We start from the raw sequence: 12,457 nt of genomic DNA on the forward strand, positions 1-12,457 counted from the left end.
AAGAAAAGCAATATACAGCACATGAAAGTTTAGCAAGGAGGCACCACAGCTACCAGGGTAAACCAGAAAGAACAGCATAAACCAACTCCTGCACACAACAAATACAGCCAAGAACAGCTGGGCAGCCATCCCAGGGGATAGCTCCTTGCGTGTGTGTGTGTGTGTGTAAGTCACTTCAGTCATGTCCGACTCTTTGCAACCCTATGGACTGTAGCCCAGCAGGCTCCTCTGTCCATGGGATTTTGCAGGCAAGAATACTGGAGCAGGTTCCCATTTCCTCCTCCTGGGGATCTTCCTGACCCAGGGATCGAACCCGTGTCTCTTACATCTCCTGCACCGGCAGGCAGGTTCTTTACCACTAGCACTACCTGGGAAGCGCCCTTGACCTGGTCAATATATTTCTTGGAGCTTCATAGTTACACTGGCCTCCAGACCCTCTCCCCTACCCTGACATCTGGCACACAGTACGACTCCCACATGCTGGGGAATGAACGTCCTTGGCTGTAAATGCACGGGCCTGGCCATCTCAGTCTAGTTTGCAGGTTCCTCCTCTCTGCCCCTAACTTTTGAGCAGTGACGGCCGGGCCCAGTCCCTGGACCTCTTCTCTAACTATACTCCTCCCAATGAGATGTCTAGGCTCGGAGATCTAACTAACAACTCAAACACTGACATCTCGTAAACTTGAATCTCCAGCTGGGTATCAGCCCTGAGCCACAGACTCACATATCCACCTCCATCTGGACATCCAACAGGCATCTGCAAATTTTACACATCTAAAACCAACTTCCAAATTCCACTCCAAAACCTGCTTTACCCACAGACATCCTCATCTATTGAGGGCAACTGTATGCTTCCTGTTGTTTGAACAAAAAACTTGGCAGTCATCCTTGACTTCTCTCTCTCACACCCTCCTTTTCGTCAAGCAACACCCATCAACTTCACCTTCAAACATACCCAGGATCCAACATCTCCCCACGTTTACCCTGGTCCCCAGTATCTCCCCTGGACTCTAACAGCCTCCTGACTTGAGTGCTCGCTTCTTTCCTGCCCTCATCACGCAGCAACCAGGAGAAGTCACACCTCTGTGCAAACCCTCTAAGGGCTCCCATCTCATTCTGAGTAAAAGATGACCTAAGTGGCCCAGGCGCTCTGGCCTCCTGTGACTTTTTGGTCTCAACTGCGCCACTTTCCCTCTCACCCTTTTCTAGTCTCCTTGCTGCTCCTCGAACAGCTGCTCCTTCCACCCAGGGCCTTTGCAGAAGCGGTTTCCTTAGACGTCTGCATAGCTCCCCACCTCCCCTCCCTGGGTCCAACTCTTTAGTGACCAGACGCCGCCTCCCTGCATTCCTACCTCTTCTCTGATTATTTCTGTCCTTGACACATCGTGTTCATTTGTCTATTGCCTCTGACCTCACTAGAGCATGACTCTGAGGGCAGAATGGGTGTGGTTTGCTCACTGCTGTAACCTCACTGCTGAACTTCTGAACTCATAGCAGATGCTCAATAAATATTGGCTGAATGAAGAAAGGGTTGACTGACGCTCTGGCCCCACAGGTCACAGGGTGCTCAGGCAGGGTACATACAGATCTCCCACACACACAGCTTGGCCACTGGCCTGACAGCATTTGTTCATTCAACCTGCCATCCCTGCCCCTCAGAGTTCAGTCACGTGTCAGCAAGGGTGACAAAGCTGGCAGAAAACACTAGGGCTGGAAGCCGCTGCAGGTCCTGTATTCATTTTCGTCACAGCCTTATTTTACACGAGCCCTTGCATAGGGGATGCCCTCACACCAGTGCACTCCCCGTGGGGAGACATGGCCTGCCTCCTCCTGCTTCTTAGATCAGCTGCAGCTGTAGATGAGAGTAGCCACCTCTGTCCAGTAGGTTGAGGCGGGGCAGGGTGGAGAAGCAGTGGGACCAGGCAGGCCCAGGAGCAGCAGGAGGGAGGCGGGGGCACACATACTCGCCCATGTAGCCCTTGGAGGTGGAATGGAAGGAAGCGAGCTCCACATTGCTGGAGTACTCAGGCCCCATCTCATAAAGCACCTTCTTAAAGGAGTGGAATTTGCAGTCCGAGGAGTACACGTTGTCCTGGTACACCTGCAGGAGGGGACAGGACAGGGACAGTCAGCCACGTGCCCCAGAAGCTGAGCCACCCGGGCTGCAGCCTGGGTTGCCTGCAGTGAAGCTGGCCTTAGATACCACATCTAAGCCAGATGTGCCCAAGGGAACCTTCCAGAACAAGCAAGGGCTGGGGGGGAGGGCACGGGCTGGATGCCCACTGGATTCTCCCACATTAGCCCCACATAGTCTCCAGATCTCCTTTCTGCCTCATGTGCCAGTGACACCCGGCTGGCCCGAGCAGGCTTTCCTCCCAGAGCGTGACGCTCACCCTGTCAATAAGATGAGTGCTGAAAGCAGTTCATGGACCCGTCCTCTGACCTCCCCATCCGAAGAGCTAACCGTGCTCCTCAGCGCTTCACGGCACTCACCCAGCTTTCCATCCACCATCACTGTCATTCTCTCCTCCCTGGACTGAGCAGCGCCTACACCTCTTGTCCCTCCCCGTCTATACAGTCTAGCAGGCACGCGCTCCATCTGCCCTGGGAGATGAACTTCCCATGCCCAGTTTGGAGATCAGGGAAACCGAGGCTCTCTGAGGCACTGTAGGTCAGCAGGAGGGTCAGGCCAGCTCAACCTTCAACAAGCCAGGCAGAGCTCCCTCCCCTCCCCAGCTCCTCCATGGCCTCTCCCTTCCCCATTCACCCCCCCTCGCTTCCCAGACCCTGAGTGAAGAGGTTCATGCACCAGGTCACTCTACTGCCCCTTCTTTCCTTTAGAAATGAAGATTTAAGTATCTGCTATTGATCACAGCAGTGATTTGGTGGATAACCTCTGTGGTGGGGGGCTGCTAAGGAGCACAGAAATGAAGCTCACGTGCTAGAAGCTATGACTAACCAGAAATCAACAGAAATGAAGTGAAAATAGGATTTGACAGGTCTTTAATTGCTTCTTGCAAAGCAGGAAAAGAATGGGCAGGTTTGTCTCCAGATCTAGGGTTCAGGAAGCAGCGATTCTGGGGTTGATAAGATTCCCCTCCTCACAGGACACAGCATTCAGCCCACCCAGCACCCACTCTCCCTTCTTGAGAAAGGGGCCCTTGATTTGCTTCAAGGAACATCCTCCCCAGCTCTCTATCTGCACATTTGGGGGCATAGGGGGAGCCCCCAACCCTTGCCTAGGGCCTGGTCAGTCTGCATATTGCAACCACTGGGCCAGAATAATCAGTTCAGTGATGGGTGTTTGACCTAAACTGCACCAGTGAAGCTCAGTTCTGAGCTTCGTTGAAACGACCAGGAAGATAAATTCTGTTTCTAGGCTGGGAAGATAGCAGGCCCGTGTTTGAGGCCAAGGCAGCAGGATGGAACAAGAGGAGCTGGAAGATATGATTCGAGTCCCTGGATCCAGCCCCACTCCTGAGATCCCACCACCGCGTTAAGTTTAAAGTAGTTTGGGCTAGATTTTTGAAACTTATAACCAAAATTCCAAACCAACATGGGATGATTTCAGTCACAGTCTCACAGGTTGTTTAACACTGAACATCCTCAACCTTGTTAGAATCTCTCCTCCAATATCTAGAAAGTTCTTTTGTCTATAGAACAACAGACCTGGTTCCCTCCCCCAGAAGAGAAAGCACACCCTCACCTCTGAGAGCCCAGGCTGCTCTTACCTCATCAGCCAGGAGAAAGAGCTTCTCCTCCCAGGCAAAGTGAATCACATCTTCTATGCACTTTCTGCTCTGCACCTGACCTAAAAAGTCCCAAACAAAAGCAGAAGGTAGGTTGTCAGGGTGTTTCATTTGTCCCTAGGTGAGAATTCCAACCAGAATCACTCAGATGTCTGCGTTCCCTCGTGATCTTACAGGACCACCCTCCCTAGCTGCTGTCAGCCTCCAGGGAGCCCCTAGGGTCAGCTCTATCCCTCTGACTCACTTAAGCCAGGTATGTGTAGGGAGTTGTGTTTCACACCCAACTTTCTTGTTATTCTTCTCAGAGGTATGTGTGTGGAGGGGGAGGAGGATATATGTGTATTATTCTGTGCTAGAGGACAAGAAGACACGGACGTATCATAAACAGCAGGAAAATAAAACCAAAGGAGCTAAATCATCCAGCCCCGCTCCCCTCCTCCCCCCTCAGCAGCCACACCATGAGAAATGCACCGGCCATACCTTCTCCCCACACAAGCTCCGTGAGGCAGGGACAATGTCTCTGGCCCAGCACCGACCCTCAAAGCCGGCATCCAGCAGGGCCCTCCCTAGTAAGCACAGGGGAAGAAGTTCTAAATGAATGAATGAGCCTGCCTACCAGCTCTGGCTTCTCCAGTGACCATGTGGGAGCTGTGCCTGCTGAGGACGCTGGCAGGCACCCACGGTGTCCCTGCCAGGGTCTCCCTTCAGGGCTGGACTCATCACTCCATCCACCTTAGAGAAATGAGTGCCGGCAGCAAAATATTCACCCACCAGCTCACAGGAAATACTGCAGGTTTCAGTGGGGAAAGGAACAAATGCCTCAAGGTAGAAAGGAACCCTTTCCCAGACTTCCTGGGGCCCACAATGATGTGGCCCTGGGATGGTGGACTTGCTCACACAGCTTCTGGAAAAGTACTAGGCAGGCCTGCTGATGCTCACAAGGACATAAATGTGCACCTATGGGTGTTACATGTATGTATATTATCTACGTATGTATGTATATTATCTACGTATGTATGTATGTGCACATGTATTACTGACATATGTATCTACATCTTCATGCAAAGCAGTATGGAGAGTATATTACCTTTTTGTTAAAAATAAAAATAACTATATTCTTACCCATGTAAGAATAACAAGACTAAGTCTTAGAAAAATATATTGATGTATCTTATAAGAGCATGGTATGATTCAGCCAGGATTTCAGACATAATCTAAGCCACAAACCAGTTCCTTTACTAAGGGACCAACCTGTCCCTGCCAAACAAAGGCCGAGCAGGCTTCCTATGAAGCAAGCTCACGCTCTGGGAATTAGGAAGGGCAGCACCCTGGATGCTACAAGTAATCAGCTGCTGTGCCCATAGACACAGGGGCTGTCCATCCTGGCAGCCTGTCTGCCTACCACATGCTCCTGGTCTTCCCTCCCAGGGCTGCGATGCCACCAAGTGTACCCTGTTAGAATGCAAGCAAAGGTGTGAGCATCCAGAGTATCAAGGTGTTGAGCAGGGTACATAATGCCAGTTTAGTTCAGTTGCTCAGTCATGTCCAACTCTTTGCAACTCCACGGCCTGCTGCACACCGGGCTTCCCTGTCCATCACCAACTCCCGGAGCTTGTTCAAACTCATGTCCATCAAGTCGGTGATGCCATCCAACCATCTCATCCTCTGTCATTCCCTTCTCCCCCCGCCTTCAATCTTTGCCAGCATCAGGGTCTTTTCCAAAGAGTCAGTTCTTCGCATCAGGTGGCCAAAGTATTGGAGTTTCAGCTTCGGCGTCAGTCCTACCAATGAATATACAGGACTGGTTTCCTTTAGGATTAACTGGTTTGATCTTCTTTCAGTCCACTGAACTCTCAAGAGTCTTCTCCATAACGCCAGGGGGAGTGCAAGAGCCGGGCCTCAGGAAGCCAGCAGCCCAGGAGAGGAAACGAGACCTGCTGTGCACAAATAATCCCCCATGTGACAGATGCAAACTGTGGGACAAGGACAGAGCTTATTTCTCTCCAGTGCCTGGGACGAAGCAGTCACTCAGAACAGGCCTGTGGAGCAGAAGGAGCCACATAATCTCCAGAGGGCAGGGCATGCCTGTGCCCAGCAGGGGGAGACGTGTGCACACCACAGAGAAGACGCAGCTTTGCTAAAGGCCCCAAAGGCTGCGGAGGGGTCTTCCAAGTGCCCCTTGCCAGAGGGTGGGCCAAGGGAATGTCCCACACACTAATGGGGATACCTGTTGCTTACACCAGCCCAGAGTCCTGCCCTTCTCTGAGCAACAGCACACAGCTGTCCTAGGGGAACTCCCTCTCTTTAAACTCCACCAGGGACAGAGACCCAGCCAATCAGTCTCAGTGATTTAACTAGGTCAGGCACGGGCAGGTGTCCCAGTGTGGGCCAACAGAATCTGGCCCGGGGCTTCAGTTGAAACCAGGGGTGAGGTGCCCTGTGGGGGACGCTCAGCTGCTGGGCACTGACTGGACCTGTGGAAGGCCACTCCCAGGATAGGTGCTTCCTGAGGATTCCAGCCCAGAGCAGAGCTGGGTCATGGCCTGAGGTTCCCATGACGACGACGTTGATTCAAGCATGCTGCTTTACCCTGGACTTCACAGGTCCACTCCCTTCAAGCCTCAAGGTGAGTTTCTGTCTCGAATCCCAAAGAGCCCTGTTAGCCACTAATATCCCACTCCATGTCGACACCTTTCAGACAAAGTGGTCACAGTGTGTGGTCCAGACGAGATACATGGTCATCACAGGTAGGTCTCCATTTTCCATCCTCCATCCTCCAATAGCTGCTTTTCACACATTAAGACCCCAGAGGGGAACTGCCTGGTGGTCCAATGGTTAAGACTTGATGCTTTCACTGCTGGGGTTCAAGTTTAATCCGTGGTCAGAGAACTAAGATCCTACGGCTGCGTATCACAACCAGAAACTAAAAAAAAACCTCAGAGAGCAAAACTAGCCTGAGCCTGCTTGTAACTTATTTTTTAGAAAAACTGCTTGTTGTTGTAGTTCAGTCGCTAGTCTCGTCCGACTCCTGCAACACACCAGGATTCCCTGTTCTTCACTATCTCCCAGAGTTTGCTCAAACTCATGTCCATTGATTCAGTGATGCCATCCAACCATCTCATTCTCTCATTCTGTTGCCCCCTTTTCCTCCTACCCTGGATCTTTCCCAGCATCAGGGTCTTTTCCAATGAGTCAGCTCTTCACATCAGGTGGCCAGAGTACTGGAGGTTCAGCATCAGCTTCCAATGAATATTCAGGGTTGATTTCCTTTAGCATTGACTTATTTGATCTCCTTATAGTCCAAGGGACTCTCAAGAGTCTTCTCCAGCACCACAGTTCAAAAACACCAGTTCTTCAGTGCTCAACCTTCTTTATGGTCCAACTCTCACATTCGAACATGACTACTGAAAAACTGCTTATATTAATACCACACTCACATGACCCCCACTTTGACCCCAAATAGGAAAGTCTCTGGTGCAGTTACTTCTCCCCAGACAGCCAGAAGATATATGTAAGCTTCTGGTCAAGAAGTTACCAAGCCTACAATATAAACTAGGTATACAGAGTATTTCCTAAGATATAGGATCTACTACTCCAAGTTTGGGGCCAGTAGCATCAGCATCACCCAGGAGCTTGTTAGAAATGCAAATTGTCAAGTCCCACTCCAGCCTGATTATATCAGAATATCTAGATGTAGGGCCCAGCAGTTGTGTTTTTAACAAGCTGAAGTTTTAGAAGCATCATCCAAGGGCAGTGCTTCTCATCCTCAGTTACACAGAATATCGATGCCTGAGCCCCTTCTCCAGAGATTCTGGGGTGTGGCCTGGCCTCTGGCATTTTTAAAAGCTCCCTTTTTGATTCTAATGTGCAGCCAGGATTGAGAACTCAGCTCTGTCATTTTCCTACAGTACCCTGGTTAGGTTCCTCATCCCTTCCCCCAAGCAGTCGGTGTGAATAAACCAGGCGAGCAGCTGCGCCCATTTTCTGCACCCAGGAATTCAAGTGGAGCTTTCAGCTGATTGAAGCATCATTTGATGTTCCCAAGGAGCAGATTCCACAATCAACTCCACCACGCTTTGGCCCTGACCCAGTTTATCTCAACAAAGGAGGAGAGAGGAGCCCTTGTTCTCGGCATCCAAATAGCATCTGGGGCATATGAAGCCAGCAGCCTGGAAAGATCAAAACAGCCAGAACTGTGCATTTTTTTTGTGAAGAAAAATATGCAAAATTAGGAGAGCTTTCCAACTTCTGGAAACAGGTTTTTTTGGTTTGCTTTTGTTTTTAATATGGCATTTCCTTTTCAGGCCTCAAAGTACACAGTAATGCTGTGTCAAAGAAAAACAAAAACGCACACACCAGCAAATCTAAAAACTGGTTCAGAAATACAAGTAGGAGTAAGGGTAAAATTAGGCCTATAATTAACGGTGATGATTTGTGTGTGACCTCAAAGAGTAGGTTCTTTGTACATGGACGAACAGGAAAAAGAACTGGTCTTAATTACAATACAACCCTGCCCAGGAAAAGGCCTGTATTCCTAAGATGGCTGGCAGCCAACTTTATGATCTTATGTTAGCAAATCTGGAGTTGGATTGGGAACCTGGGAGCAAATAAGACTTCATTATTTCTTAGCTCTTTAGCGTCCAGACATCCAATACACCAGCCACCCTGCTCCCCAAGAAACTGGCGAGGAAGTAAAGCACAGACCTGTGGGGTTCCCGGGGTTGATGATGCACAGCACCTTGGGGTTACAGTGCTCTTTGGCCTGCTGCACGGCCCGCCGGAGCTCGTTCACATTCAGGGCCCAGCAGTTGTCCTCATCCAGGTAATAGTTCACCTGGATGGCATCGAGTTCGGAGATGACCGCTGAGTAGAGTGGGTACTGTGGGATGGGGATCATCACGCCTGTCCGTGACTTGCCGCCCCCGGAGACCAGGATCTTCAGGATTGTCTGCAACAGAGAAGTCACGTCTTACAGGGTCACTGCTACTTTCCACGCCCAGGGGCTGAACAGCGGCAGAAGCCAGAAGACCCCAAACCCCGCCTTTCACCAGTCACCCAGCGCCTGCCTCCAGCACAGCCACACGTGGGTTTCTGAACTCCCCTGAGTCTACCTCTCCTCCTCTGTAAAATGAGGTCTGCTACGAGGAATAAGCAAAATGTTTTAAAGCTTTTAGCACAATGCATGGTACCTAAAGACTTAATACCTGTCAGTATTTTTAAAAGAGGTCTTTTAAAGAAGTAGCCCAAAAACTAGACCTGCTCAGAATTATTGTGACCTCACCCCTGAAACTCATTATATATGTCTGGGGTGCAGCCTGGAATCTGTCTGATCACTAACTTATCAGAGCCCAAGACTTGGAAAGACCAGTGAACAAAGGAGTGTGAAAATGGGATAAAATACCCAGCTTCTGCCACCAGGTGGCGCTTCAACCTGGCTGTTTCCAAAATTGAATGAGCCCTAGGTTTACAGGATTCCTGAGAAATCAGGCCTGGGGAGTCCTGTGGGGCATTAGTGGGGGTGGCAGTAATTCACTGAATTATAAGCCCAAACTCTTCTGGGTGAGTTTTACTTTTCTAAGCCTTACATGAAGACTTAGCGCCTTTCTCAGGCTCAGTTCCTTGCTACAACAATGCCAGTGTAACGGCTTGATTCTTTTCACTAAATCTTGAAGACTCTTCCCCACACCTGCCTCTGGAACCTCTACCCATACCTGGGCTTCTCTGGGAACGGAGAGGCGCCGCGATGGCAGCGTACAGCGGAAGATGCCGTGGCTGGGGGCCTGAGTCCAACACTAGAATCTCCAATGCCTCGAGAGGCTCTTAACAGCAGGCAGAACCTAAGGTTTCTGGGCCTCAGTTTCCTCCCGGGCTCAAGGAAGAGTTTAATGCACTTAGAGGCTTCAGCAAAGGACAAAATCATTTAATAAACATCCGAAACAAGAGCCTTGGAGGTCAAGAGACACAGACAAACATAACTTATTAAAAGAAGGGAGGACAAGTGAGCGGATGGCCCCCAGCACTGACTGGGCGTGGGGGGAGGGTGCTGGAAGGGAACAGGCTGCAGGTGAACCTCAGACCACAGGTTCAGCCCCTTCTCCTATCGACCCCTTGATACCAGCCCCTCTTCACCTCATCCACGGCTGATGCCCAGCCCAAGCCGCCTCTTCTCTTGTCTCCTAAACACTCTCACATCTACTATGCTCCCTCCTGCCACAGTTTAAGCTTAAGAACGTAAATCTAATTATGACCCTGTCTGCTTCAGATCCTTCAGTGGCTCCCACGGCTCTTAGGACAACAATACCTTAGGACTCAGGCTCCACCTGCCTCCCAGCACGTTGCTGGTAACTGCCCCTCCCCACGTGTGCTTGCCCCACAATGCTCCATTTCCAAACATGCAGCCTCCTTCCAGCCCAAGGCCTCAGCATATGTTGACCTTCTGCCCTGAATCTGTCCCTCCCTGCCTCCCTGAGTTCACATCTACGCAGTCTCCAGATCTCTATCTGCTCAGCCTTCCTTGGAGAAACCTTCCTGCCCTCACCAGCCCCAGGTCAGAGTTCCTGCTGCTCCCTTCTGTTAACACTTTGTCCTCATCCAGAAGAGAAACTGAAAGCTTGCGATCTGACATGTATTTATGTGCTGTTAGTGCTAGTCGGATCCAGTACTGATGTCTAAGCAGAGACCAAATGTGTTTGGTTCCCCACGACTTCCCCGCACCTGGCACAGTGCCTGGCAGAGGAGAGACAGCATATATGCTGAGTAGGAGAAAGGCTGATGCCAGGAAGATCACTCTCAAGTGCCCCGTGACTTCTCCCAGCTGGAGGAGGGAAACTGAGGCTGCAGGAGTGTCCAGGTTCACAAAGACTTAACACAGTAAGGAAAGCAGGCTACCATTTCTCTAAAAGCTGCACCACTTCTCTAAAAGTTCAGGTGGGGCAGACAGCAGGGAGCAGAGGGTGGCCAACCTCTCTGCCCAGGCCTGTCCCCCCTTTAACAGCCCACAGGCTCACGCATCGGCCCTAACGCGCAAGGCTGTTCATGTGGGTGAACAGTGAGCAACAACGAGCCGCTCCGACACGTACAGAAATGCCGTCACTAGCTCCAGTGGTCAGGTAAATGTTATCCGGGTCTGCAGGCACACCGCCATCTCTCCTGGTGATGTAGGCAGCTACATCTTCACGGATACAGTTGACGCCCTGGCTAGCACTGTAAGAGCCTGTAAGACAGCAAGCAAGACAGTGACTAGAGGGAAGATCTGGCTCCGTGCAGTCTGAGATATCCATATAATTAACTGGGGGTGGGAGGCTGGGGGAGGTCAAGGAGTCTCAGTGGTGCCCTATTCCCACGGCTCTAGGTTCTGGAATTGTGGCAAGCTGCTTAACCACCTGTCTGGGCTTCATCCACCCATCCTGTCATCCCTCCACCTACCCAAGCGTCTGCCCACTCATCCAACCATTCGCTCATCTGCTATCCATCCATTCATCCACACACCCACTCACCTGCCCGCCCACTCACCCACCCATCTGCCCGTCTGTTCATCTACCCACCTGAACCTACTTATACTTCAAGCATTATCCCAGGCCCTGACTTCTAACCAGTTAAATGGTGCTCATACCTGCTCTACCCACCCTGCTTGGCTTTACATGCCTTCCGCAACAGCATGAACCATTACAGCTGGGACTGCTATGGTTTTATCACTGCTGCCTACACACGGTTCCAAAGAACTTGACAGAAGGGTCACCCCAAAATGGCACCACCTGCCATCCCAGGAATCTAGAGCCCTGACAGGCACTAACCACAGGTTCTTTGGGGCTGCTGGGCATGACGCACCTACCCTCACCCTATGGCAACAGCATGCTCAGGCCGCCAGTTAGGAGCCAAATCCAAACCACCAGTTAAAGTGAAGTTCAAAAACAGCGGTGACCACTTTGGGCTTGGGAGTATTTTCGGCAAAGGGGCACACAGGGGCCTTTTGTGGCGCTGAGAGCGTTCGTTGTCATGATCTGGGCACGGGTTACACAGGCATGCACGCACAGGTGCTGTACATTAGTATCTGTGCATTTACTGTAGGCATACAAATGTTTTCAGGATGTCAGGCCACTACTTACGTTTTTGAAAAAAAAACTGAAAATAGGTGCCTGCACATGCACAAAATCTTTCTAGAAGGAGACTCAAACTGGCGAGGCGAATTCTCCGGGGACATGAACCAGGAGGCTTGGGCTCAGAAGTGGGAGGCAGATCTTTCACTCTATATTCTTTTATCCCATTTGAGTTTTATACCACGTTTAAAGAAAACCAGCCAACTTCCTCCTAAGGACTGCAACAGCACCACCAGGAGGCGCCCGGTTTAAGGGCCTGTGTAGCACTGGGCTGGCCTATCCCCTCGGATAATTGTAAACTAGGCGGGGGAAGTGTAGCACTGGGCTGGCCTATCCCCTCGGATAATTGTAAACTAGGGGGAGTGTAGCACTGGGCTGGCCTATCCCCTCGGATAATTGTAAACTAGGCGGGGGAAGTGTAGCACTGGGCTGGCCTATCCCCTCGGATAATTGTAAACTAGGGGGGGGAAGTGTAGCACTGGGCTGGCCTATCCCCTCCGATAATTGTAAACTAGGGGGGGGAGTGTAGCACTGGGCTGGCCTATCCCCTCGGATAATTGTAAACTGGGGGGGAAGTGTAGCACTGGGCTGGCCTATCCCCTCGGATAATTG

At 51.0% G+C, this 12,457-nt stretch overlaps 1 protein-coding gene across 1 annotated transcript in view; it reads right to left on the reverse strand.

The window, feature by feature from the left end:
• GPT2 (glutamic--pyruvic transaminase 2) overlaps window positions 1-12,457 on the reverse strand; it is a 34,953-nt gene that overhangs the window by 9,582 nt on the left and 12,914 nt on the right. The window contains exons 5-8 of the mRNA XM_070388479.1: window positions 10,829-10,962; window positions 8,454-8,697; window positions 3,732-3,811; window positions 1,965-2,101 (exon numbers count right to left, since the gene is read on the reverse strand). Of these exons, the coding sequence (XP_070244580.1) occupies window positions 1,965-2,101; window positions 3,732-3,811; window positions 8,454-8,697; window positions 10,829-10,962 (595 nt within the window). The remainder of the gene's footprint in view (window positions 1-1,964; window positions 2,102-3,731; window positions 3,812-8,453; window positions 8,698-10,828; window positions 10,963-12,457) is intronic.

This window comes from Bos mutus, chromosome 18 (genome assembly GCF_027580195.1).
Source record: "Bos mutus isolate GX-2022 chromosome 18, NWIPB_WYAK_1.1, whole genome shotgun sequence".
In the NCBI taxonomy this organism is placed as follows: domain Eukaryota; kingdom Metazoa; phylum Chordata; class Mammalia; order Artiodactyla; family Bovidae; genus Bos; species Bos mutus.